This window comes from Equus przewalskii, chromosome X (assembly GCF_037783145.1).
Source record: "Equus przewalskii isolate Varuska chromosome X, EquPr2, whole genome shotgun sequence".
Classification (NCBI taxonomy): domain Eukaryota; kingdom Metazoa; phylum Chordata; class Mammalia; order Perissodactyla; family Equidae; genus Equus; species Equus przewalskii.
Window position 1 is genome coordinate 9869233 of NC_091863.1, and position 24573 is coordinate 9893805.

A 24573-nucleotide genomic window follows, 5' to 3' on the forward strand; every position below is an offset into this window, starting at 1 on the left:
ACCCGAGGCATCGAAAGAAAGGTTTCGTGGACTCTCAAGGCCTGGAAGTAGTGCTCTTTTATTCAGAGAACAGCATGGAGTAGCATGGGGACAGGACCCATGGGCAGTAAAGAGCTGCAAACATGGGTTAAGGGTAGGGCTAAAGTTAAGGCATAGGTATGTGAGTTATCTCTTTACAAGACAAAGGGAAGGTTACGTAAAAAAGTCGTTAAAATGGTATCAGTGTAGGTGGGGTCTGGTTATTGGGTGGTCCTATAACTTTAGATAAGAATCAGATCGGATCAGGTCAGGACCTCCTGTGTTTCCCAGAGGGTGATAAAGATCGGCGTGTATCGCAGGACACCCTGGGCTTCTCTCCCTGGGGCAGCCTGGATCCTCATCACCATTAGCCCTCATTTGGTCCGTTTTGTCTAATATGGTAATTGCTATCTACATGTGATTATTAAACACTAAAAGTGTGAGACTAAGGAATGGAATTTTATTTTATTTTAATTAATTTCATTTTTTTTGAAGGTTCTTTATTGCAGGATGGACCACTGATTTTTCAAGTAAAGAAACCTAAGCTTGGAAAGACCTGCATTTATTTTTTTCTGAGGAAGATTAGCCCTGAGCTAACTGCTGCCAATCCTCCTCTTTTTGCTGAGGGAGACTGAACCTGAGCTAACATCCGTGCCCACTTTATATGTGGGATGCCTACCACAGCATGGCTTGTCAAGTGGTGCCATATGCACACCCAGAATCCGAACCGGCGACCCCCAGGCTACCAAAGCAGAATGTGTGAACTTAACCACTGCGCAACCTGGCCGGCGCAACAGTTAACTTCATTTTAATGTAAATAGCCATTTGCGTTTGAGCATTTGAAGCATAGCTGGTGCAACTGATGAACTAAATTTTTTGTTTTATTTTAAATTTTAATTGCCGTGTGTGGCCAGTAGCTACCATATTGGACAGCACAGATCTAGAGGGAGAAAGGGAGGTGAACAAATCTACAAGAGTAGCAAAATTAAATGAAAGTGAAAGACAAATCAGTTCATACCAAAGAAGGGTGTGGAAACGCAGCTCACAGGTGAGTTTGCGCTGGCGGATAAGGTAGGATAAAATGGTACTCAGCTCTGTTAAAGAATTGATCACCAGAGATGGCCAGCCCCCACCCCCAGGTATTCTGATTTAATTGGTCCAGTGGGAACCTTGAGCGCCAGTATTGTTTAAAAAATCACCACAAGGTGATTCCAATAGCAGCCCAGCTAAATCATATAAATGTGTGATCCATCCATTCATTCATTCAACAAATATATGTAGAGGCCTTAGAATATGTCAGGCACTCTGCTGGCCGCTCATGACTTCACCCCAGAGGTTCTTCTGTAGCCCAAGGCATTGGGTCCAGGAATCTGACGATTTATAAAGAACTCAACCTTGCAGAAGAGGATGGGGAACCATTTAAAGTTTCTAGGATAGTAGCAATAGGATTTAGGCTGTCTTTTTAAAAAGCTTCTGCCTGAGTGTGATATTGTAATTTATAATAAGAAATATATATTTAATAGTCTTTGGTGCCATTCCTGGCATACAGCTCCTAAAACTCTTGGAGTTTCTTAAGGGCTGAGAGCAATAACAAAGGTGTCTTTGTTATGTTAACGAGGTGACTTTTGGAAAGCACCTAAGAATGGGGGTGGTTGCCAGGGGAACCAATCATGTGATTGGAGGGTTGGAACTTTTAATCCCACCCCCCTGACCTCTGGCCAATGGCCGATGATTTAATGAATCATGCCTATGCAATGAAGGCTCCATAAAGATCCAACAGGACTGGTTGGAGAGCTTCCGGGTTGGTGAACACGTGGAGAGTCGGGAACGGTGGCACCTGGAGAAGGCAGGGAAGCTCCAAACCCTTCCCACATACCTTGCCCTGTGCATCTTGTCCACCTGGCTGTTCCTGAATTATAAAGGTGAAAGTTAGCAGTGGAATTCAGAGACGGATCTCACTCCTGAGGAGTTGGTTCACTGGATGCATAAGGAAATACAAACTACAGTGATAAGACAAAGGTAAAATTTTCAATCCCTTGGTTATTGCTATCTGTAATAGCTAACATGAAATTAAAAGAGCATGCTGGTTCAGATCTTGATGCCAGACCAAGCTCAAATTTCAGTGAGATTGAGCTTTGGCCACTAGCCTCAAAAGCCACCCCCCAAGGGAAAAATTATGCAGGGACTACAGAAAATACCTCTAAGACCTCTAGTCACCAAGAAGGTAGTGAATGTAGGGGGAAGGCAAAACCAAGAAACTATTGAGAGCCTGGGTATAGTGTGAAGGAATGCTTGCTTTTGTGCGTCGGTATCACCAGCATCTTGAAGCTGTGCTAAGATGGATTGTGGCAGTGACTGGTTTAGGAGGAGTGTCTGGTTCTGAATGCTGCAGAGTGGAAGAGCATGTTTGGGTTGATACCGGACACACAGCTCACTGTGGAACAATCACAGATGGCTATATGTGATCCAGACACACGGGAGGTTAGTCCTGAGGGACAAGCCAGCCTGGTGGACTGGATAAAAGCCTCTGTAAGGCCTGTTTACCCTGAGAAGGGAGACTGTCTTCCCCTATGAATGCCGGGTGAAACACCGCAGATAAAGCAGCTAATCTGCTTCCTATGCAAGCCACGTGGGACTGGCTTTATGCTGACCAGGATATTCGCCCACTGAGCATGCCTGTTACCCAGGTCATGGGAAATGCTGTGGTTAAGGGGGCCCCTTTCACAGGAGCACGTCATATAACCTTATTGCTGCAAAACCGAAAAACAGTTCAGGAAGCTTTCTTGAATTTGCTGTCTCAGCTTCCCCTCGGGGGTCCTACAGATGCTAATAAAAACATTAGGTGAATTAACAAGAGAATAGGAAGGGGCCCAGGGGAGAGTCAGGGACTCTTCCCAAGGTGGAAAATTTTTAAAGGTTATTAAGAAATAAAATGAATAAAAGACTATTGATCGGAGTGAGACAAAGGAAACAAAGTGGAGAAGCACAGGACTCGTCCCCGCAGGGGGAAATCTTTGGATGGTTAAGAAATGGGATGAATAAGACAAACGTAGGTAGGGTTAAACGCAAGTTTTCATACAGACTGCCAAAGGGTGGGTGGGCCAAAGCGACCCCGTTTGTCCCCCCAACATTAAATGGTACCAAACAAGTCTACTCTATTTACCCCAACTTAGAGAAATTTTAAAAGGCAGAAGGTTCATTGTGTCGACGAAAATAATCCATAACCAATCTATAAATGAAAATTTGGGTGAGTTTATTCTGAGCTTAAATCTGAGGATTATAACCCGGGGCCTTTCTTCCCTAAGGAAGAAAGGGCACCGAAGAAGTGGGGTGCACAGAGTGGTTATGTACCCCCAGAGAGGATGTTTCACATAGGATTGAAATGTCCCTTTTACAATAGTCGCAAGACTGCTCTGTCGGCACAGCGATTGATGGAAACAGCAGGCAGGTCTGCTGTCTCGGTGAACACAGCAGGGTGGCAGTCTGTTGTCTCCAGCTGAGTGGTCACAGGTGAGCTGGGTGGTCAAAGGTGAGTGCAGCAATCAGTTCCTAGCCTAAGGAAAGATGCTTATCCCTAAGGAAATGCCAATGTTGGGGGAAGTTGCACCTTTATCTCAAGGGCCTTTGTTCTAGCCATAGGAAATGTCTAAGCAGATATGCAGTGCGTGCACAACAGCCACAGTCAGGCCCTTTTGGAAAAAACAAAGTCAGGCCGAATTAGGTTTATACCAAATGGCTTCCTCGTATACTCCAATATATCCTATTGCTTGCCATTTTTATTTGTCAGTTGGAACTCTTAAATAATCATTTTCCCCCTATATTTTCACTTTTAAAAAGAGGTAGATAATAATAGAACAGATCATGTATAACTGCCAATTTCTAAGGTAATTGCCTTGTCTGCACATTGTAATCACCTGGGCAGCTTTGAAAAATCCTGAAATGACTTGGTTTCCCCCCTGCCCCAGAGATTGTGATTTCATTGGTCTGTGGTGTGGCCTGGCTTCTTAGGTCAACAACCCAGCACTATCTACCAAACTTCAAAATACCCATGTGCCTGAGCCAGAATTCCCCAGCTAGGTGTTTCTCTTGTGAACGTACTCACACAAGTGCAAAATGACAAAAGATGCAAAATTCATTGCATTAAGTTTGTGCAACAACCTAAGTGCCACCATTAGGGGACTGTTTGAGTAAATGATGGTGCATCCGTAAAATGCCATCGAAGACTCCACAGACTTTAAACACAGTAAGGTCATCCATGTATGCTAACAGGGAATAATCTGGAAACTACACTGCTCCATGGAAATAAAGAAGGTAGACATGATGAAAATATTTACAAACATGTTTTTATAAATACAGACTGTCTAGTAAAGATGTGTAAGAAACTGGGAACAGTGGCTGCCTCCAGGGAGGAGAATTGGGAGACTAGTGTCGAATGAAAAGCAAATCCAGACCTAGTAATTAGACTTTATTTGAAAGGATTATTGCATGGGGGTGCGAGAGACCATTGGGATAGGGAGAACTCGCCCAGCTTCCATCTGCAAGCTCTCCACCGTTAGGCAAAACAGGTTTTCTTTCATAGGGAGGAGTAAGCAAGGAGAGAAAGAACTGGGGTGAGGAAGTGGGATGAACGCAGTGGCACCATGGGACAGTCGCTCAGAGAATGGTGTCCCCTGAGGCCAGCCTGTCCTTAGGAGGACTGTCTGCTGGCTTGGGCTGGGGGGGCCAAAGTTCCAACATCGAGGGGAAGGAGAGGAGCTTCAACCAACTTTGGTTAACAAGCATTCTGCTCCGACTGATCAGTGGGGACAAAACAGTTTCAACGAATCATTTTTAAGGCAAAGAAAAATGGGGATTTGGACAGTTTGTGTCTAGCCTTGTGTTAGGTAAACAAGAGGGTTAGTCACAAGTTTAATCAAAGTCCCATGGGGACAGCTGGTTCTTGGAGGTAAGCATAGGGGCATTTCTCAACTTCTGCTGTTCTCCAGGAGCACATGGCTCAGGTAGAGTTCAGTATTGTCATTGGAGAGACAAGGAATGGCATATTTTTCATGGCATGTCCTTTTATAGTTTTGAATTTTATCTATCCCAAAATAAGTTAAAAATGTAAACAAATACAAAAATTTAGATAAATTTTAAATGGATAAGTAGACCACAAATTCCAGAAACTTCTTCTCTTGCTACAGTTTAGAATTCTTCCAAAATGGCTCTGGGTGTAGAAAGACATCTTGGGCAGTGTTTATTGACACTTGGATGGAAGCACTGAGAGATTAGAAGTGTTCCCAGGGGCTTCGCTAACTGGGTTCTGAGTTTCACCCCCACAGATACGAGGGGAGCCGAGTGGGTTAAGCCGGCACACCACGCTGCAGAAACCGCCCATATCTCTCTGGGTTGAATTTCACGGGCAGGCATTGTGTTCCATTCCCACGGATGTGCTGAGTTTCCCAATCTCAGCTTCTCATATAAACTATAACAAATCATGAAACAGGAGAGAAACTCAAGCCCCGGTATGTGCAGACAGATTCCTAATCCTCTGCTCAAAGGGGTTTTACTGAAGCCCTGTGGTTCGATCACACCAGCCCTTGTTAAGGGCAGACGGAGAACAAGTTGGCACAGTTGGGGAATTTTCTCTCGCCACTGGGGTCTGCTCCTTTTCCTAATACACGTTTTCAGCCCCAGCCAGGAGTCTGCTTTTACTACCCCCTCATCAGCGTGCTACTGCTCCGTCATATTCCGGCCATGGCCTTCTGCCCTGCAGGGGCTTAGGCAATGCTTACACACCCCAAAATTCAGGCCTTCTCAGGACCCAGGTTGTACAGAGCATTTGTTAACTTCATCTGCCTCTTCTGAATACCAGAAACTTGATTCCAACTGCCAAAGTTCACCAGTCCAATTCTCTTTAACAATAATTGAAAGGGTTGTTTTACTGAAGATGTCTTAATGACAACAGAAAAGTTAGTCAAAATAATTAAACCCACAGAAGCGAACTATATACAGCTTTCTAAATTGTTAGCTTTAGTCAGTAGAGATTGATCAGGACGAGGCTGGAGATGGACTGCTGAGGACATCAGCTGCCAAGTCAGCCTCAGATGGAAATGGTTGATTCATAAACAGGAAGGCCTGAGAGAAATATCTATGACGGCCATAAGAGTATATCTCCTTGCAGACCTTTAACTGTAGGAGCGTAGGTGACCGAGGGCCCCAGCAGTTGTGCTGGGAAATCCATCACAGTGTTTGTGCTGAGGCCCCCCAGCCCATGCCGCGCTCCCTGCCAATGACAGGGTGCAGTCGGACACTGAGGCAGCCTGTTGCTGGGAGCCACGATTTGTCTTTAATAGTGGACTTAGGCTCCAAGACTTCCCAGCAGCTTTCGAACCCTCCTTAGTCTGCGCCGCAGTCTAGGATGCTTCCACCAACCTGCCTTCCCGCTCTCCTTCGCTCAGGGTCAGACTTGCGGTGGGGTCTGATGACACTCCAGCCCTCCCCAGTGTCCTCCACATTTTCTCCCAGGGGATTTCCCCTAGTAAAATCCTGGAACATTTAACATCGTGGTGAATGTTCACAAGGACCAGTACTAACCCATGACCCTATCAAGATTCTTGCCTCTGTTTGTGGGCCTGATTGTGGACCTTGGGCCTTCCCTCCTGTCTCATGCCCCCACAGTGTTGGACATTTCATGCCAGCCTCATCAGGATGGTTACTTTCTTATATCCAGGTGCTCTGTCTGCCCCAATTACAATAAGTCTTAGTCTCTTCTTCTGTGATTTCTGTTCATGGAGTGTATAGCGTTTGTTGACTGTGTTTTTAAGATTTAGTCCCTAGTTGTTAGAGCACAGTTAAGAAGTTCCAGGAAATGACATCTCTCCTTTAATATAGCCTGGAAAATGCTGGTCCGTCTCTGTTGGCTCAGCACATCTTTTGTCTCTCTCTGTACTGTAGAATTTCAGGACATCTGGGCTTTGCCTAAGTTGCACTGAAGTTGTTGCAAAAGGTTAAAGTTGCAGGAGAGCAACTTATAGATTGAAACTGACCCAAAAAGTTTTCCCTGGCGTAGAAGTCGCCAACTCGGTGGTCTCACATTGAAAGGTGCCCACTGACTTACTACTTTGTGCTCATTGTGGGGCGACACAAATCCAGGTCATGTCTCAGTTCAGTTCATTGCAAATGATTTGGTTGGAATCGAATTTTACTACATCAAATACTGAATAATATCAGTGAAAAACAGTTTGAGCTCAAGACTCATGTTTATTTTGAAAACGAATCATCTCTATGTAGGAAGTGGTGACAATCTTATCTCCAGGAGAGGATACTGAATGACTAGAGGACTGGCAAGGGGGAGGCCAACTTTTTCCTTACATGCTTTTGCATCTTTTGAATTCCTTTGTACTGAGGAAGTATTACCATTTTCCCTAAAAGTTTTTAAACAACATCGAAAAGTGGATTGACTCATAATAAGCAGCCAAACAATGAAAATGTGATTCTCCTTGGTTGATTTGGACATTGAGCTTTACAGTGTTGATTGAGTCCTGTGCTTGGCTTGTTGCCATCAAAGCTGGACGGTGACTCACTCACCTCTAACTTGACTGACAACCATTTCTCTCCTCCAGCGCCCGGCTTTTTACGATAATGTGGAATCGAATTCTCACTTTGCCTTCACTCATTTGCCCCTGGGAAGAGGAATTAATTTAACCACTCTTGTTTCCGATGATGGTCAGCATTCAGTTAAAGATAACAAAGTCTTTAAAAAGTCCATATATGTGTGTGTGTGTGTGTGTGTGTAGACACAAAAGTACCTCAAAGAGAGAGTAACCATCTGTAACATTACAGTGTTCTTCGAACTTAAAAAAGTAAAATATCCCTAATATTTTTTAAAGGTGATGGCTTTTTAAGGGAAAAAAGGCTGCTGACAGAAGTACAACATTTCTACACCAACATATGGAAAGTATTATAGCCCAAGAAGTGGAAAAGTCCTGAGTTACATCCAGGAGCTCTCCCTGGTTAGAATTATAAACACTTAGGAAACCACCGATGTCTAAAAGCAGCAAGACGAAGCCCTTGGCCAGAGGCAAGCAAAGATTTTTTTTTCATTCCAAAGCCAATGATTTATATTTATAACACTTCTATACTGAAACGATCATTCTCCTTACATTTATTCGTGAAAGTGATAAATGGGTCATTTCCTGATGAATGAGCAGACTTTCTAGCATTTAATGGAAACTACATACGAAAGAGGGAAAATGTCACTCTCTGTTCCTTTTCTTTCTGGACTGACAACAGAAAATGACTTGAAAAATGAGTGTCTTGCAGGGGTCTAAGTCAGACCTCATTTCGGGCTCTGAAGGGTAAGTCTCAGGTCTAGCAAAGCTGAGAGCACTAACCCACTGTGTCTGGCTTTCTGACTGAGGCAGCGCAAGCCCTGGGAGGAGAGGAGGTTGGAGAGGGTCTGGAATAATAATCCTAGACCTTGGAATGGACGAGGCAGTGCCTAGGAGGTTGCCAATCCATGGTAATGTAATAGGAACTGCTGCCGTCAGACCCGAGAGTTTAGCAGAGTTAAAATCAGCAGCTCTCTCAGAGTTGCAAACTGAATTCACGATTGGTCATGGTAAAATAAGTTCCTCATCTTTATCAATGCTGCTTTTGTATTTCTCCCAACTGCCACAATTCCTTGTCTCTCTCACAGTTCTTCATTCTCTCCCACAATTCCCTCTCTCTCCCTCAATTCCTTGCCTTTCCCACAATTCCCAATCTCTCCCGTATTCTCTCTCTCCCACAATTCTTCACATTATTTTAAAATTCCTGTCTTTCCCACAATTCCCCATTCTCTTTCACAATTCTGATACTTCCCACAATCCCCCATTTCTTCCACCATTCCATTCTCTCTCACAACTCAATTCTCTCCCACAATTCAATTTTCCCCACAATTCTCTATTTCTTCCACAACTCCTTGCTTTTACACAATTCCCAGTCTCCCCCATATTGTCTACCTCTTCCACAATTCTTCATATTCTTTTACAATTCCTGTCTCCCTCACAATTCCCCATTTTAGGGGATCAGAATTGGCCACCCCAAAAATGTGTCTCTTTGCCTTGATTATTTTTAAGAACAAAAGATTCTGAAAGAAACTTTAACCTTCCCCCCAACTGCCTGAAAGAATTGAAGATAAAAGTCCTGTCCCCAGGACAGGCCATCACCAGATAACTCTGGGTATTGGTAGACCGTGAAGGTCCTTGCTGAGACCATTCTCACCACAGTTCTGTCTACCAAACATTTGCTTTTCTATTTCCATGTGAATTGCCATTCTCCCCTTTGAAGCCCCAAACTACCACCCCCTCATCCTCCTTTGTCTTTAGCTGAAGATAGTATTTAAGGTGGCAGCTTTGGCCATTCTGGTGAGTTGCTCAGCTTTCCTGGGTTTCTCCCATGTCTACGTGTTATGAAGCTTTGTTTGGTTTTCTCCTGTTATTCTGTCTCATGTCAGTTTAATTCATAGACCAGCCAGAAAAACCTAGAGTGGGTAGAGGAAGTGTCTTCCTCCCCCACACCATTCTCTCTCACAATTCCCTGTCTCTCCCACAGTTCCATTTTTCCCCACGGTTCTCTATTTCTCCCACAATTCCTTGGCTTTCCCACAATTCCCTTTCTCCCACAATTCCATTTTCTCCCACAATTCTTTTTTTCTTTTTTAAAGATTTTATTTTTTTCCTTTTTCTCCCCAAAGCCCCCCGGTACATAGTTGTATATTCTTCTCTGTGGGTCCTTCTAGTTGTGGCATGTGGGACGCTGCCTCAGCATGGTTTGATGAGCAGTGCCATGTCAGCATCCAGGATTCAAACCAACGAAACACTATGCTGCCTGCAGCGGAGCGCACGAACTTAACCATTCGGCCATGGGGCCAGCACCCTCCCACAATTCTTATTTCTCTCACAATTCCTTACTTTTCCACAATGCCCAGTCTCTCCCATATTGTCTACCTCTTCTACAATTCTTCATATTCTTTTACAATTCATGTCTCCCTCACTATTCTATTCTCTCCCACAATTCCCTATCTCTCCCACAATTCCATTTTTCCTGTGGTTCTCTATTTCTCCCGCAATTCCTGGCCTTTCCCACAGTTCCCTGCTTTACCCACAATTCCGTTTCTCCCACAATTCCCCATTCTGTCCCATAATTCCTATACTTCCCATAATGCTCTGGTGTCCCACAATTCCCTGTTTCTCCCACAATTCCCTGTTTCTCCCACAATTCTTTTTGTCCCGCAACTACCCATTTCTCCCAGAATGTCATTCTCTCCCACAGTTCTCTATCTCCCACAATTCCTTGCTTTTCCATAATCCCTAATCTCTTCTGTATTATCTCTTCCATAATTCTTCATATTCTTCTACAATTCCAGCTCTCTCACAGTTCTATTCTCTCTATAATTCCCCATTCTCTCCTGCAATTCCTATACATCCCATAGTTCCTATGCTTCCCACAATTCTTTGCATCTCCCACAATTCCCCTTTTCTCCCACAATTCTCACAATCGTCTGCTTCTCCCAAAATCCTCTGCTTCTCCCAAAATTCCATTCTCTCCGACAATTCTATTTTCCCACAATTCTCTATTTCTCCCACAGTGCCTTGCTTTACCACAATGCCCAGTCTCCCATATTGTCTACCTCTTCCACATTCTTTATATTCTTTTACAATTCCTGTCCCCCTCAAATTCGATTCTCTCTGCAATTTCCCGTACATTCCCACAATTCCTATACTTCCCATACTACTCTGGATCTCCACATTCTCTGGTTCTCCTGCAATTCTCTGTTTTCCCACAATTCTCTGTTTCTTCCACAATTCCACATTTCTCCCATAATTCCCTCTATCCCACAATTCCTTTCTCTCCCACAATTCCTTTCTCTCCCACAATTCCGTTGTCCCACAATTCTCTATTTCTCCCACAATTCCTTGATTTTCCATAAATCCGTCTCTCCTATACGGTCCATTTTTTCCATAATTATTCATATTCTTTACAATTCCTGTCTCCTTAACAATTCTATTCTCTCCCACAATTCCTGATCTCTCCCACAATTCCCTATTTTTACTGCACTTCTCTATTGCTCCCATGATTCCCTGCTTCTCCCACAATTCCCTGCTTCTCCCACAGTTCTGTTTTTCCCACAATTCCCCTTTCTCTCCCAGAATTCTCTGCTTCTCCTACAATTCCCCATTCTCTCCCACAATTCCTATACTTCCCGTAATGCTCTGGTGTCCCACAATTCTCTTTTTCTCCCACAATTCCCCATTTCTCCCAGAATGCCATTCTCTCCCACAATTCCTTGCTTTTTCGCAATTCTCAAAATCCCCAATCTCTTCCATATTGTATATCTCTTTCATTCTCTTTTACAATTCTTGGCTCTCCTACAGTTCTATTGTCTCCATAATTCCCCATTCTCTCCTGCAATTTCTATACATCCCACAATTCTCCGCATCTCCCACAATAGCTCATTTCTCCCACAATTCTTCTCACAATCCTCTGCTTCTCCCACAATTCCATTGTCTCCCACAATTCCCTATCCCTCCCACAATTCTCCATCTCCCTCACTATTCCTTGCCTTTCCCACAATTCACAGTCTTTCCAACAACTCCTTGTATTCTTTTACAATTCCCATTCTCCCTCACAATTCTACATTCTCTCTTGCAATTTGTTTTCTCTCCGGTAGGTCTCAATTCTCTTTCACAATTCTCTTGTTTTCTTCCAGAACTCTATTCTCTCACAATTCTCCATTCTCTCTCATAATTCTTATTCTTTCCCACAATTCCCTATTCTTCCCACAATTACATGTGGCTCCCACAATTCTTTGCCTCCCATAATTCCTAGTCTCTCTCATAATTTTCTCTCTTCACAATTCTCTGTACAGTAGTATCCCCTTATCTGCAGGGGATACGATACATTTCAACACCCCCAGTGGATGCCTGAAACTGCAGATCACATCAAAGCCCATATACACTGTTTATTCCTATACATACCTAAGATGAAGTTTAATTTACAAATTAGGCACAGTAGGAGGTTAACAACATAACTAATAATAAAATAGAACAATTATAACAATATAGTTTAATAAAAGTTACCATAGATTTTAGCAACCTCAGCATATGACCTTTTTTCCTTCCTTATTAAGTTGAGAACTTTCACCTTTTCACTTAAAGGAAGCACTTTGTGGCTTCTCTTTGGCATACCTGAATTGCCAGCACCACTGCTCTTGTACTTAGGGACCATTATTAAGAAAAATAAGGGTGACTTGAGCATAAGAACTGCAATATCATGACAATCAATCTGATAATCCAGACAGCTACTAGATGACTAATGTGCTGGTAGCATATACAGTGTGGATACGCTGGACAAAAGCATGATTTACATCCCAAGAGAGATGGCATGAGATTTCATCATGCTACTCAGAACGGCATGCAATTTAAAACTTATGAATTGTTTATTTCTTGAATTTTCCATTTAATATTTTTGGGCCATTCTTGACCACAGGTAACTGAAACTGCAGAAAGTGAAACAGTGGATAAAGGGGGACTACTGTATTCTTTTACAGTTCCCCATTCTTCCTCACAATTCTAGATATTTTCGGACAATTCTCTTTTCTCGCTGACAATTCTCTATTCTTTTTCATAATTCTCTCCTCTCTAACAACTCTCCATTCTTTCCTACAATTCCCATTCTTTTGCAGTTCTCTGATTTATTTTTCAACTCCCCCACTCTCCCTCACAATTCTACATTTTCTCTCACAATTCTCTTTTCTCTGATAGTTCTCCATTCTCTTTCCCAATTCTCTGTTCTCTCCCACAATTTCCATTCTTTCCCACAATTCCCAGCTCTCCCAGAATTCTGTGTTTCTCATGATTCCCTATCCTTTCCACAGTTCTATGCAGCTCTCACAATTCCCCATTCTCTCTCACAATTCCCAGTCTCTTCCAAATTCCCTGTACCTCCCACCATCCTCCAACTCTCTTAGAATTCCCCATTCTCCCACACACTTCTCCATTTTCTCTTACACTTCTCCATTTTCTCTCAAAATTCTACATTCACTCTTACAATTCTCTTGTGTGTCTGATAGTTCTCCATTCTCTTTCACCATTCTGTTTTCTCCCACAACTCTTGTTTCTCTCACAATTTTCAATTCTCTCCCACAATTCTCCATTATAGCACTTGACACAATATTTTGTAGTTATGTCTTAAAGCGTATATTTCCCTTACCAATGTGTTTTATGAAGTTGGAAAGTATATCTTATTAAGCTATCTATTCTCTATATCAGTGCTAGTCATAATGCAGCCTGCCCACAGGTGCAAGTTCATACTGTTCTATGATGAGATAAGGAACTGTGCCAGAAGTGAAAGCAATTTCCTTCATCAAGAAAGTCTTGCTATGAAAAAAAAAGTCATCCTAACTAAACACTGTGCTGAGTGACATATCAGATTTACATTCTAGTACAAGCTTCTTATCTCAGCCTGGACCAGTAACTAGCTGTTCCTGTATTGGCTCTTGAGCGGCACTGCCCTATCACTTACAGTCTAGATCCCGCTGTACAAAGGAGCAGTTGCCAACACAGTCAGTAAGCAGGTACTGAAGGGATAAAGCAATTAATGAATCTTGAAAAACATCATTCATTCAGCAGTACTTAAGGAGCATCTGTGCCCTGCCAGGTCCTGTGTTTACTGCTGAGAATACAAAAGTGAACCTGCTGGACAAAGTCCCTACTTGAGGGCCCATCCCCTTAACCAGGGCACAAGACATCTGCTTGCTCAGAACTGTTTCTGCACCAACCACAGCCACCTTTGTGGAGCTCAGTACCAAAGCCAAGATGTCCACTGTGAACCTGGGCACCTGGCAGTCTCCCCCAGGCAAAGTCAAGGAGCCTGTGAAGGTGGCCATTGATCCAGGAAATCACCACATCAGCTGTGCCTGTATCTATCAAAATAAGAATGAGGAGGAGGGAGGCATCCAAGAGAAGGCTGTGAAGCAGGGAGACCTCTTCAGCAGCAGCAAGTTATGGCCCACCTTCTTTGAGAGAAGCCTAATGAGCAAAGCTTGTCAGAAGACACTCAAGGATCTCAAACTGGACTATCTAGACATCTGTCTTATTGGTCACAGGGATTACAGCCTGGGAAGGACTGTTTCCCCAAAGACAATAAAGGCAATGTCCTCAGCAGTAAAGTAACATTCTTGGATGCCTGGAAGACCACGGAGGAGCTGGTGGATGAGGAGCTGATGAAAGCCACTGGAATCTCCAACTTCAACCACTTCCAGATCGGAAAGGCTCTTGACCAAACCTAGACTGAAATGCAAACTGGTGGCTAATCAGATTGAGTGTCACCCATGCCTCACACAGGAAAAACAGATCCAGTGCTGCCACTCAAGGGCGTCATTGTTAGAGCTTGAAACCCCCTGGGGACTCTGGAGAGACCTTGGGCCAAGCTAGAGGACCTTTCCCTACTGGAAGATTCCGCGATTAAGGAGATTGCTGCAGAGCAAAAAATTCATAGCCCAAGTTCTGATCCAGTTCCATATCCAGAGGAATGTGGTTATAATCCCCAAGTCTGTGACACTGACATGCATTATTGAGAAATTTCAGGCCTTTGACTTTAAATTGAATGATGAGGAGACCGTGACCATCCTCAGCTTCAACAGAAACTGGAGGACCTGCGCTGTGGACCATATGTCTCATTTGGAGGATTATCCCTTCAATGCAGAATATTGAAGCTGAATCTCCTGATAAGAGGACCTGGCAGATTTTCTCTCTTCACTTTACTGAAGTGTAACTCTCTCCACCAGAGTCCTATTTTAGCCGAGCGAATCTGAAATCATATTGAGCCTGGCCCTGCTGTAGGCCAGAATCTAGGCAGTGTTGTAGCTAGATCAGTATGTTCAACCAGGAGCGGATTATCACAGGGAGATATGACTCAGATAGGCAAACTGTAATTGTTTTTGACTTATTTGATCAGATCACCAGAGAACTCTAACACTGAGGATACAAAGACAAAAAGAATAAAGAAGAAGAATAGTGCAAAAAACAAGTCCTTACTCTTATGGAATTTACCCTCTAGTAAACGAATAGATCAACCTACCAATGAACAATCCAATACATATACAGATAATTTCAAAGTGTAAGAAACATAAAATGAAACAAGGTAGTGTAATAGAGATTGAGTGGTGGTGCTGCCCGGGAGCTTGTTAGAAATGCAGAATTTTGGCTCTACCCCCTAAAACCACTGAGTCTAAGCCTGCATTGTGACAGGAGATCGCTGTGCACAGTACAGATCGAGAGCTCAGGATCCAACCTCAGATGTGATCGTCAGGAAAGACCTCTCTAAGGAGGTGACATTTTAGCTGAGACCTGTATGATGAGAAAGACGCAGCACGTAAAGGTCAGGACAAGGAGTTGTCCAGATGATGGGAAGAGCAAAGTAAGCTGCGATTGGAATGAACAGGGGAAGACCAGTGTGAGGAGCACAGACGTGTGAGTGAGGGGCAGAAGGGTAGGACTGGATGTGGGGGCTGGATTGCACTGCCTCTTAGGCCGGAGGAGTTGGCATTTTCTTCTAAGTGAAATGTGAAGCCCTAGAAGGGTTTTTGAATAGAAGAGTTATTTGACCTGGCAACTGGGAGAATTTGTTTTTCTCAACTTTGCTCTTCACCACTCTCCAGCTGTGCCTGGAGACTTTCACTTGGCTCCCCGCCAGCACTGCACATGAGCTTCACAGTCTTTGCTAAGGCCCAAATGCATGAAGGCAAGTTCCTAAGACACAGTCAGGGGACTCCCTATACCTCAGTGTTCCACAGGGTCTGCACGGATTCACCAAGACTCACTACATCTGTTCTCAGAGGGACTGTGTCTATATCATGTCTGTATCAAGGGCCCGGGCTACATCTCGCTCTTGGAAATAAATGCCACTGTTCTTCAAAGGGATTTGCTGCCAGTGAAATTACATACTGCCAGAAGTTATTCTGTTTAATATTTTCAACACCATTACTAACAACTTTAGGGGATATACTGCTGCTAGTCAATAAATCCCAATCTTTTTTTGTTTTTAAATCATGGTTCAGTCTCTTCTCAAACTCCTAAAAAGAAAATCAATTTTGATTCACTTTACCTTTCAAAGAATGCTCTAAGATTGTGGATAACTATTTTTAATGCAGATCAGTCCCAACTTCTTATCTGAAGCCTAGTTGCATGCTTCCAGATATACACAGGACGTCACTCTTAAGTTTCTCTTATTTCTAGCTGAACCTATTTAAGACTAGACTCCATCTTTCTCCTACAAATGTGATGCCTTTTCTAACTACTTGCGTTCTATCAGCGGGAGGTTCCCAAATGAAAACTGTAGGATCATCTTCGACTTTTGTTCTTGCTCTTTTATCATTTATATCCATTTTGTTATTAAATGTTGTTCTTTTACTCCTTTGACCCTTTCCTCTCAATTCCTACTGCCAGAACCTGAAAGCCTTCATTTTTGCGACAAAGTCCAGGCTCTCCATACCTACGGATTACAGTCCCTGGACTCCAATTCTAGGAGTGAACAGGACACCTTGGTGTGGTCTTCTTTAGAACCACTATTGCGGCTTAGACTTTAGGGTGAATGCTCTGTCCTGTGCTTCTCCGGAATTAAATGCAAAAAAAGACCCTCAACTCTACAGCTCTAAACTCAAAACAGCATCTTTGTAACATATAGTGTGGGCTGCTGTCAAAATGCATATTTTATTTAAAACACCAGTCCTGTCTCAGCAAACTCCAAACTTCCCCCAAAAAAATCCTTTAAACTCCCTAAAGTCTGGAACTATAACCTGCCTGCTACTAGGTTTCTCACCAAGTATATGTTCTTTCTGGCAATTTAAACCCCACGGCATCCTATGAGCTGCTTTCAGCTGCTTAGGTGATTGATTTTGAATGTCAACATTTATAATACCCTGATGCTGACATTTGCAAAAACTTTATATTTTTTGTGTCATATACAACTCACTGTAACTTTTAAGAGTCATTTTAATCTGACTTTCCTTTTTCTCAGACACTAAGGACAGAGCATTTACTGAAATGACAGTCATCTCTTCTGGGTGTACAGTGGGAAAGGCATTTTGATGGGAAATCAAACATTGCCTCTGATCCCTGATGAGGCCCTCACACTCAAAATGTTTAACGCCCAGTTAAATGTTTGACACTTTCACTTTAGATCAACTACTGTTCTGTCTTTGAGGAGCTTCCGCAGATAAGTGTTAATGGTTTTGTTGTTTTCTGTATCTTCTTTCTCCAAAGACTCAGACCAACTGACATGCTTATTCAGTTAAGGTTCAGTTTCCAGGATATTTTTGTGTTCTGGTTCAAGTTAAAAAAAAGAATATATTTGGAATGGCTTCATTAAGTTTTTGGAAATACCTTCCTTCAGTTTGCAATTTAATGTTTTTAAATTTAAAATTCCACCAAACAGTGACCGATTTGGTCCCACAATTTAACTTCCAAGAGGAGTTAGGTGTCTACCAGCTCTTAATCCAAAAAGAGAAACTGACCATAGCCGAGGACAAATGGTCTTTTCACATCACACCTCAAGGCTGGTCTGCTAAGATGTGGAAATGTGCGATGGCAGAAACAGAGAACGTACAGCTAGAACTGGATGGGGTAGTTGCTTTTCTTTCTACAGCAGCAATCAGCATACTACAGTCCGTGGGCCACAGCCTGCCCACAGCCTGTTTTTGTACATTCTAGGAGCTGAGAATGGGTTTTCCATTTTTAAATGGTTGAAAAACATCAAAAGAAGAACATTTCTTGACACATAAAAGTTATACGAAAGTGAAATTTCAAAGTCCATAAATAAAGTTTTATTGGAACACAGCCACACTCATTCGTGCAGGTATCTATAACTGGTTTTGCACTACAACAGCAGAGTTGAGTAGTTGTGACAGAGACCATACAGCCTCCAAAGCCTAAATTATTTACTATCTTGCCCTTTACAGAACAAGTTTGCCAACCCCGACTCCATAGGATCTTCTTTTCTGTCGCTTTCCTTTCTGTCTTTGAACCCCTGTGGCCAGAGCCCTGGGTTGTCTCCGTCTCAGAAGATACAAATATGTTCCTCTTGGAGGTTAAATTCTGTAGGTCTGCATTAGCCTAGGTCTTAAGGAAAATGAGCTCTTGAGGATTATGTAGATCCTAGACCAGAGCCCTAGCCAGTAGTGGAGAGAAAGAGCATGGATACTTGCCTCAGATGCTTTGAGCACCCCATTTCTCTCAGGAGACTTGCCAGGGTGAGGGGTTGGGGTGGGAGTGGGGCAGTCATGGAAGATAGAGCTTTGGCGATTTGTGATCTTGCTCATCTTTGTTTAGGCACAACAGCAGCCTAGCTGAGCCCATGCGTGATAAACAGAACCTCTCTGGAAGAATCTACATCATCAGGGCGGGGTCTCACCACCCCCCGTGGAAAGCCCGTGTGGGCAGCAGGCTGTGCCACAGCCTTCTCCAGCGTTGTGGCGGTGGGGGATATTTGTTGTGGAGTATGGGGCGGGCATGGTGAGACTAGAGGGTACTGCGGTTGGTCTGTTGGAGGATACAGACACGGGTTTCTGTAGTCCAGATGTCTCCAGATTCTTCAGCTTTCAGAGATAACTCTTCCCTTTCCAAATGACCAATTCCCTCAGCCCCTTTGAATGGTGCAGTCCAGTCTTACCAGATCCCCTTCCCAGTGCATTAGAGTTTGGCGTTGTAAAGAGGTCTGTGCGTTCCCTCAGTCTGTCCTGGTCACTGCTTGTCTCTTTCCCTTGAGGAGCACAGCTTCTGGCTTCCTACTCATCTGTCACCTCTTGCCTTCTGACTTTCAGATCCTGCAGGAAACTACTGCCCTTCTCATACCTTTCTGTCCGTGTCATGGACAAGTCATTGTCCCCTTCCCACTTGGTAGCAGACACTGACAGTGCTCCACTCACATGTCATTGGTACCCTTTACATTTGGGGGCACAGTGCCTCTAGAGTGGTTTCCTCTCAAAAGCCAGCACCTGCATTTCTATGTATGCAGATCAGCCTCCAGCTGCCTGAACCCACTGTAGCTGCATGTGGGAATTTATGTATTCCTCAAGGATAGCCCTGTACCCAGGACTGAGGAATGAGAAGGTAAAAATACCCCAGCTCCCTTCCACTCTGACTGGGACAACTCTGAGAAGTGACCCTTACTGTCTCCGGAACTCTCCTGTGGAAATTTGCCCAATATTGCATCCTTGCCTGGGCGCCTTCCTTTCCTGGTTCTTCTTCCCACCTCCCTACTGACTCCGTGGTAACACTTCCCAGTAAATCCCCTGTCTTAGGGGCTGCTTGTGGGGACCCAATCTTAGTTGTACCCTTCAAAAGTACAGTTGCCCTCAGGACAGATGAGATGAGATGAAATGAAATGAGTGGAGGGAGGAGCTATTTCAGATCTCCAAAGATATCTTTTTGCAAAATGTTCACATCTCCAAGGTGCATCCCGACACTGGCAGGGAATCCTGGAAATCCCTTCACACTGCTTCAGCGGGTTCCAGTTCTGCCAGCACTAGCATTGAGTTTCCAGAAGAGTGCTTTTCCATTTGAGGACCATCACACTTGTTTGCAGATGCTGTCTATTCTTTGGTAGATGGGAGGAAGAAGGTACAGAGGAAAATACGGAAGTAAGACACGGAAACTTAATCCACTTGGATAAAAAAAAATAAATCTGTAAAGAGGAAATTAACAACACAGGTCACACTGGATGACAAATTGGTGGTGGGAAAGTCTCCCTCCTGGCCATCCATAATCATGCTCTTCTCTCTGATAAAAAAACTTAATTTGTATTTACCAGGCTGCCAGGGTTTGATCCTGATTACTCTGCTTATCCACGAGGTGACCTGGGCAAGTTTCTGGATCTCACTAGATCTCAGTTTTCTGATGGAGAAAATGGGGTTGATAATAGTCCTTATGTCATAGGCTGTTCTGAAGGTCAAATGCGAAAGTGTATGCTAAGGGCTTAGAGTTTAGCGCATGGTGAGTGTGCTACCAAACAAAATTGGGGTTCTCTGATGCACATAAACAAGACAATTACAGCATCAGCCTTTGAGGGAGAAATCAGCATTCTGCGAAATCAATTGCAGGAAGGACGGGGGCATGTGCCTTCACATCTGTCTCCCTAGTTCAGGATTTGGGGTGACATGTAAGAGGTTAGGGAGAACAGGCTGGCATGCAGAAACGCTGGTGGGACAGGTGTTGATTGGCGGGCTCAAACATTTATGGTAAGATTTTAAACACTTATATGAGGTTCTAAACTTTTATGATGGGGTTCTAAACATTTTTCATGAGATGGTGAAGAAATTTTAACACCAGATCTTCCTGAATAAGGGACCTCTTGCTTCTGGTAAGAGTCCGACTTTTAAGTTCCAGTTGTGTTCCGGTCCTTGGGTTCCGTGGGAAAGAGGATCTTTGGTTCCATGGTCATTTCAGGCCAAGATTTCTCCTTTTGTGCATGCTCTACCTACGTGACTTTGGAGATTTTCTGAAAGGCGATTCTTAATCACTCTGTTGATAAGAGATGGAGTCAGTTGAACTGGTCCTGGAGGGCCCGCGGTTATAAGGGGTGGCTCTTGCCATCTCTCAAGTTGTCTTTCTCTTTGCTTTAAACTTATTCACAGAGTTGCTTGCAACTTTACCGTCACTTCTTCCCAACCCCCTGCCCTTATTTCACGCAGTGGTACATTAGTACATTAGCATCACCTCGGAGGCTTTTAGGAAAACACTGACACGAGGAAGCCAGGGATCCACCCCCAACCAATTTCATCAGAATCTCTGGAGCTACGTCCTAGTGTTTAACTCATAGTTGCAGTAAAGTTTTCCAGATGGCTCTAAGGAATGGGCAGGATGGAGACCTCCTGTAACCTGCCCATAAGCTGGATTCCACTCCCCAAGAACTGCGCTAGAAAGCCCACGCCCAGTGGCCTGTTTCTGTGTGAGAGTGATTTTCACAGAACAGCCATGCCTAGGAGGCAGGAGAGGAAGAGGAGTAGCGAAGGAGCCTCGGTAGGACAGATCAGGGAAGGAAAGAACAGAAAAATGACAGGGAAACTTTCAAGAAAGTAGTCAACCATGTCAACAAATTCCATGAGATCAGGGATGATGGGAAACTCACATCATGAGCCCTAGCTCTCAGCTCTCTTGTGAGCCTGTAACTTGCCTTAGCTGTCTGTTTGACACCCCAGAGGCCCCTCCAATTTAACCTGGCCCCCAGCTCATGATAAGAACTCTGGCTCTGCCATTTATTGTCGGTGAGACCTTGGGCAAGTCACTTAACCTCTCTGTGCCTCAGATTCCTCATCTGTAAAATGGGGTTAACAACAGTATCTATTTCTTAGGGTTTCTGTGAGGAATGAGAATTAAATTAGTTAATTCAGGTAAAGGCTTTAGACTAGTACCCGGCCCACCGTACCCCACAAACGGGAGCTGCTGCTGTTTTTGGCGGTTGTGTTGTCACTGTTATCTTCATTGTTGTTGTTAGCCATCTCACAGCGCCCTGCATTTCCCACCCCAGCCCCACCAGCATTGTGAGCCATGGCGACAGCAAGCTTGCTGAGGCATGAACCTCTTTGGAGTCCGAGTGTTAATTCTCACGACCATTTTAGGAGTCATGTGTTATCCTCATTAACCTGGGCACTGGGAGAGGTTAAGTAATTAAGTAATTTGCCCAAGGCTACACAGCTGGTAAGTCCCAGGGCCAGAATTTGAGCCTGAGTTGGATTCCAAAGCCCATGCTTTTTCTACTATAATACGAAGATAATTGAAAACTTAATATGATTAATATAGTTAGCCTTTTTCAGCAGTTCAGACCTAAGATGACTAAGCATACTAGTTTGCCCTGAACTGAAAACCAAAAAGTCCCAGGCAAACTCAGATGAGTTGGCCACCCGGTGTGATCGAACCCAAGCCTCCCCACCCACCTCTAAAGACAGTGATCCCGGTCAAATGACCTACAAAATTGCCTTGACTTTGTCCACAACGATAAAATGGAAGTGTGACATTGTGATGTATAATAAGAACTATATATTTGGTCTTCATCCCCCTCCTGGCACAGAGCTCCTAAAATCCTTGGAATTTCCTAAGCGAGGAGGGCAGAAACGTGTCTTTTGTTATGTTAATGAAGAGACTTGGAAAGCACCTGAGGATGGGGACTGGTTGCCAGGGGAACCAACTCTGTGATCAGAAGGTTGGAATTTTCACTTCCATTCCTCCCCGCCTCTGGGAGGGGGAAGGGGCTGGAGATTGAATTTAATCACCACTGGTCAATCAGTTGATCCATCATGCCTGTGTACTGAAGTCTCCATAAAAACCCAGAAGGACAGGGTTCTGAGAGCTTCCACGTTGGTGAATACGCAGAGATTTGGGGAGGGTGGTGTGCCTGGAGAGCGCATGGAAGCTCCGTGCCCCTTCCCACGTACCTTGCCCTGTGCATCTCTTCCATCTGGCTGTTCCTGAGTTGTAGCGTTTTATAATAAATCAGTAATCTGGTAAGTAAACTGTTTTCCTAAGTTCTGTGAGCTGCTTCAGCAAATTAATTGAACCCAAGGAGGCAGTTGCATAGCCAGTTGCTCAGAAGCACGTTTAACAACCTGGGCGTGATCAGCATCTGAAGTGGGTGGGCGCGGGGGCAGTCTTGTGGACTGAGCCCTTAACCTGTGGGATCTGACACTGCCTCCAGGTGGTGTCAGAAGTGAGTTCAATTTATGGCACACTCAATCAGTGTCCACCCAGAACTGAGTTAATTGCTTGGTGGTGGTGGGAAGAAAAACACACATTGGAGGCAGTAAGAATAACTGCTAGCTGTGTTATGTCCGTCATTTTTAGCTTCTCTGATGAGAAGTCAGTCTACTCCCATCATTGCCATTTAATTTTTTAATAATGCTTCCCTGTCACCATAGGTGATCCTGATATATTCATTTTGAAATTAAATTTCATGATTTCTATTTGGATAAACTTGGATGGGAGAGACGTTTTGTTCAAATTTAAGAACCTCTATTGGAAATAAGTGGAAAGAAGTCGTGACCAAAAAAGCTGGTTCAGAAATCCAAGTTGATGGAAGTAATAAAGACCAAGGCAACAGCAACTAATTATTAAACCAGTGCCCCACAGAGAAAGAAAAACAATATGTTAAAAATATATTTTTGAGGCCGGCCCTGTGGCTGAATGGTTAAAGTTCCATGTGCTCTGCTTCGGTGGCTCAGGTTCGCAGGTTCGGATCCTGGGCACGGACCTACTCCACTCATCAGCCATGCTGGGGAGGCATCTCACATACAAAGTAGAGGAAGGCTGGCACGAATGTTAGCTCAGGGCTAATCTTCCTCAAGCAAAATATATATATATCACATATTTTGTGCCATATATATTTGTGATATATTTCAAAAATTTAAACTATCAGCTCTGATTTTTTTCACTGTTAGATAATTTTCAAAAAACGCAAAATCATGACTCGTAAAGAAATAAGAAGAACACATGTTAGAGATTTTATTTAACCTATTACTGTGGGAACTAGTAAGATATTACAACTACTAGTTCAAAGGAGAAACCTAAGAACAGGCACATTTGTAGATCAGGAATATTCAAATGAATGCACAAATGGAGGCAAATCTGGCCTCTTCTACTGTGAGGGGGGGGAGGTCACTTGAACCTCCTGGGGACAGGATGTACATGTCTAGATATAAATGATTTTGCATTGTTACCAGTCATCTACAACTTGCAGTAAAATAGCTCAGAGACAATGAAAGGCTAGGATCAGAAAACCAGGAAGGGTGCAATCTCAACAGTGCATTGCTTTTCACTGAAGCACAATTGTTTCTCCACGCCACCATTCGATAAAACATTTTTTGACGGCAATTTCCTATTGGCATGGTTGTGACTGTTGGGGATCTTACACAGCTGAAGAATAAAATCTTAGTGAGTTTGTTATAGAAAACAGGAGATTAAATAGGCCATCTTTATAACAAGCTTTTTGTCTGGGTGTGTGAGGAAGATTCGCCCTGAGCTAACATCCCTTGACAATCTTCCTCTTTTTTTTTTTTGCTTGAGGAAGATTAGCCCTGAGCTAATATGCCAATCTTCCTCTATTTTGGATGTGAGATGCTTCCACATCATGGCTGATGAGTGGAGTAGGTCCGTGCCCGGGATCCAAACCCAGGCTGCCGAAGCAGAGCGTGTGGAACTTCAACCACTCAGCCATGGGGCCCCCCTATAATAAGCTTTTTATGTTAGAAAGCGTTAGCAGAATTCTTGCAATAAATACTGGCTTCCTATTTGTCATTATGCAGAAAATTAGACGTACCAAAATGCGTACCTCTTTGGTATGCTAATCAAAAATACAACTGAGAGATTAACTTCTATTTGAACCCCAAACTCCAAAATTAATGTTAGTTTTGAAGGTGGGTCATAGTGTGGTGTTATGGGAAGAGCATTGGGCTGCGGGCCCAAAGCCCTGGTTGCCACTCTCTAGTCGTGAGCCTTGGACACATCTCACAAAAAACAATTCCAATCCCAATGACATCTAACA

General features: G+C 43.6%; 1 protein-coding gene and 1 pseudogene across 5 annotated transcripts in view; both read left to right on the forward strand.

The window, feature by feature from the left end:
- The first annotated feature begins 1734 nt into the window (after window positions 1–1734).
- Window positions 1735–24573, forward strand: part of EGFL6 (EGF like domain multiple 6) — a 94433-nt gene continuing 71594 nt past the window's right edge. For 3 of the 5 annotated variants that reach the window (XM_070603698.1, XM_070603699.1, XM_070603696.1), the window contains exon 1: window positions 1812–2037. In XM_070603698.1, the coding sequence (XP_070459799.1) occupies window positions 2000–2037 (38 nt within the window). In that variant the 5' untranslated portion in view covers window positions 1812–1999. Of the gene's footprint in view, window positions 2038–24573 lie in introns of all 5 variants that reach the window. The other 2 variants (XM_070603693.1, XM_070603692.1) reach the window with 2 other exon arrangements.
- Window positions 13732–14856, forward strand: LOC103542028 (aldo-keto reductase family 1 member B10 pseudogene; annotated as a pseudogene).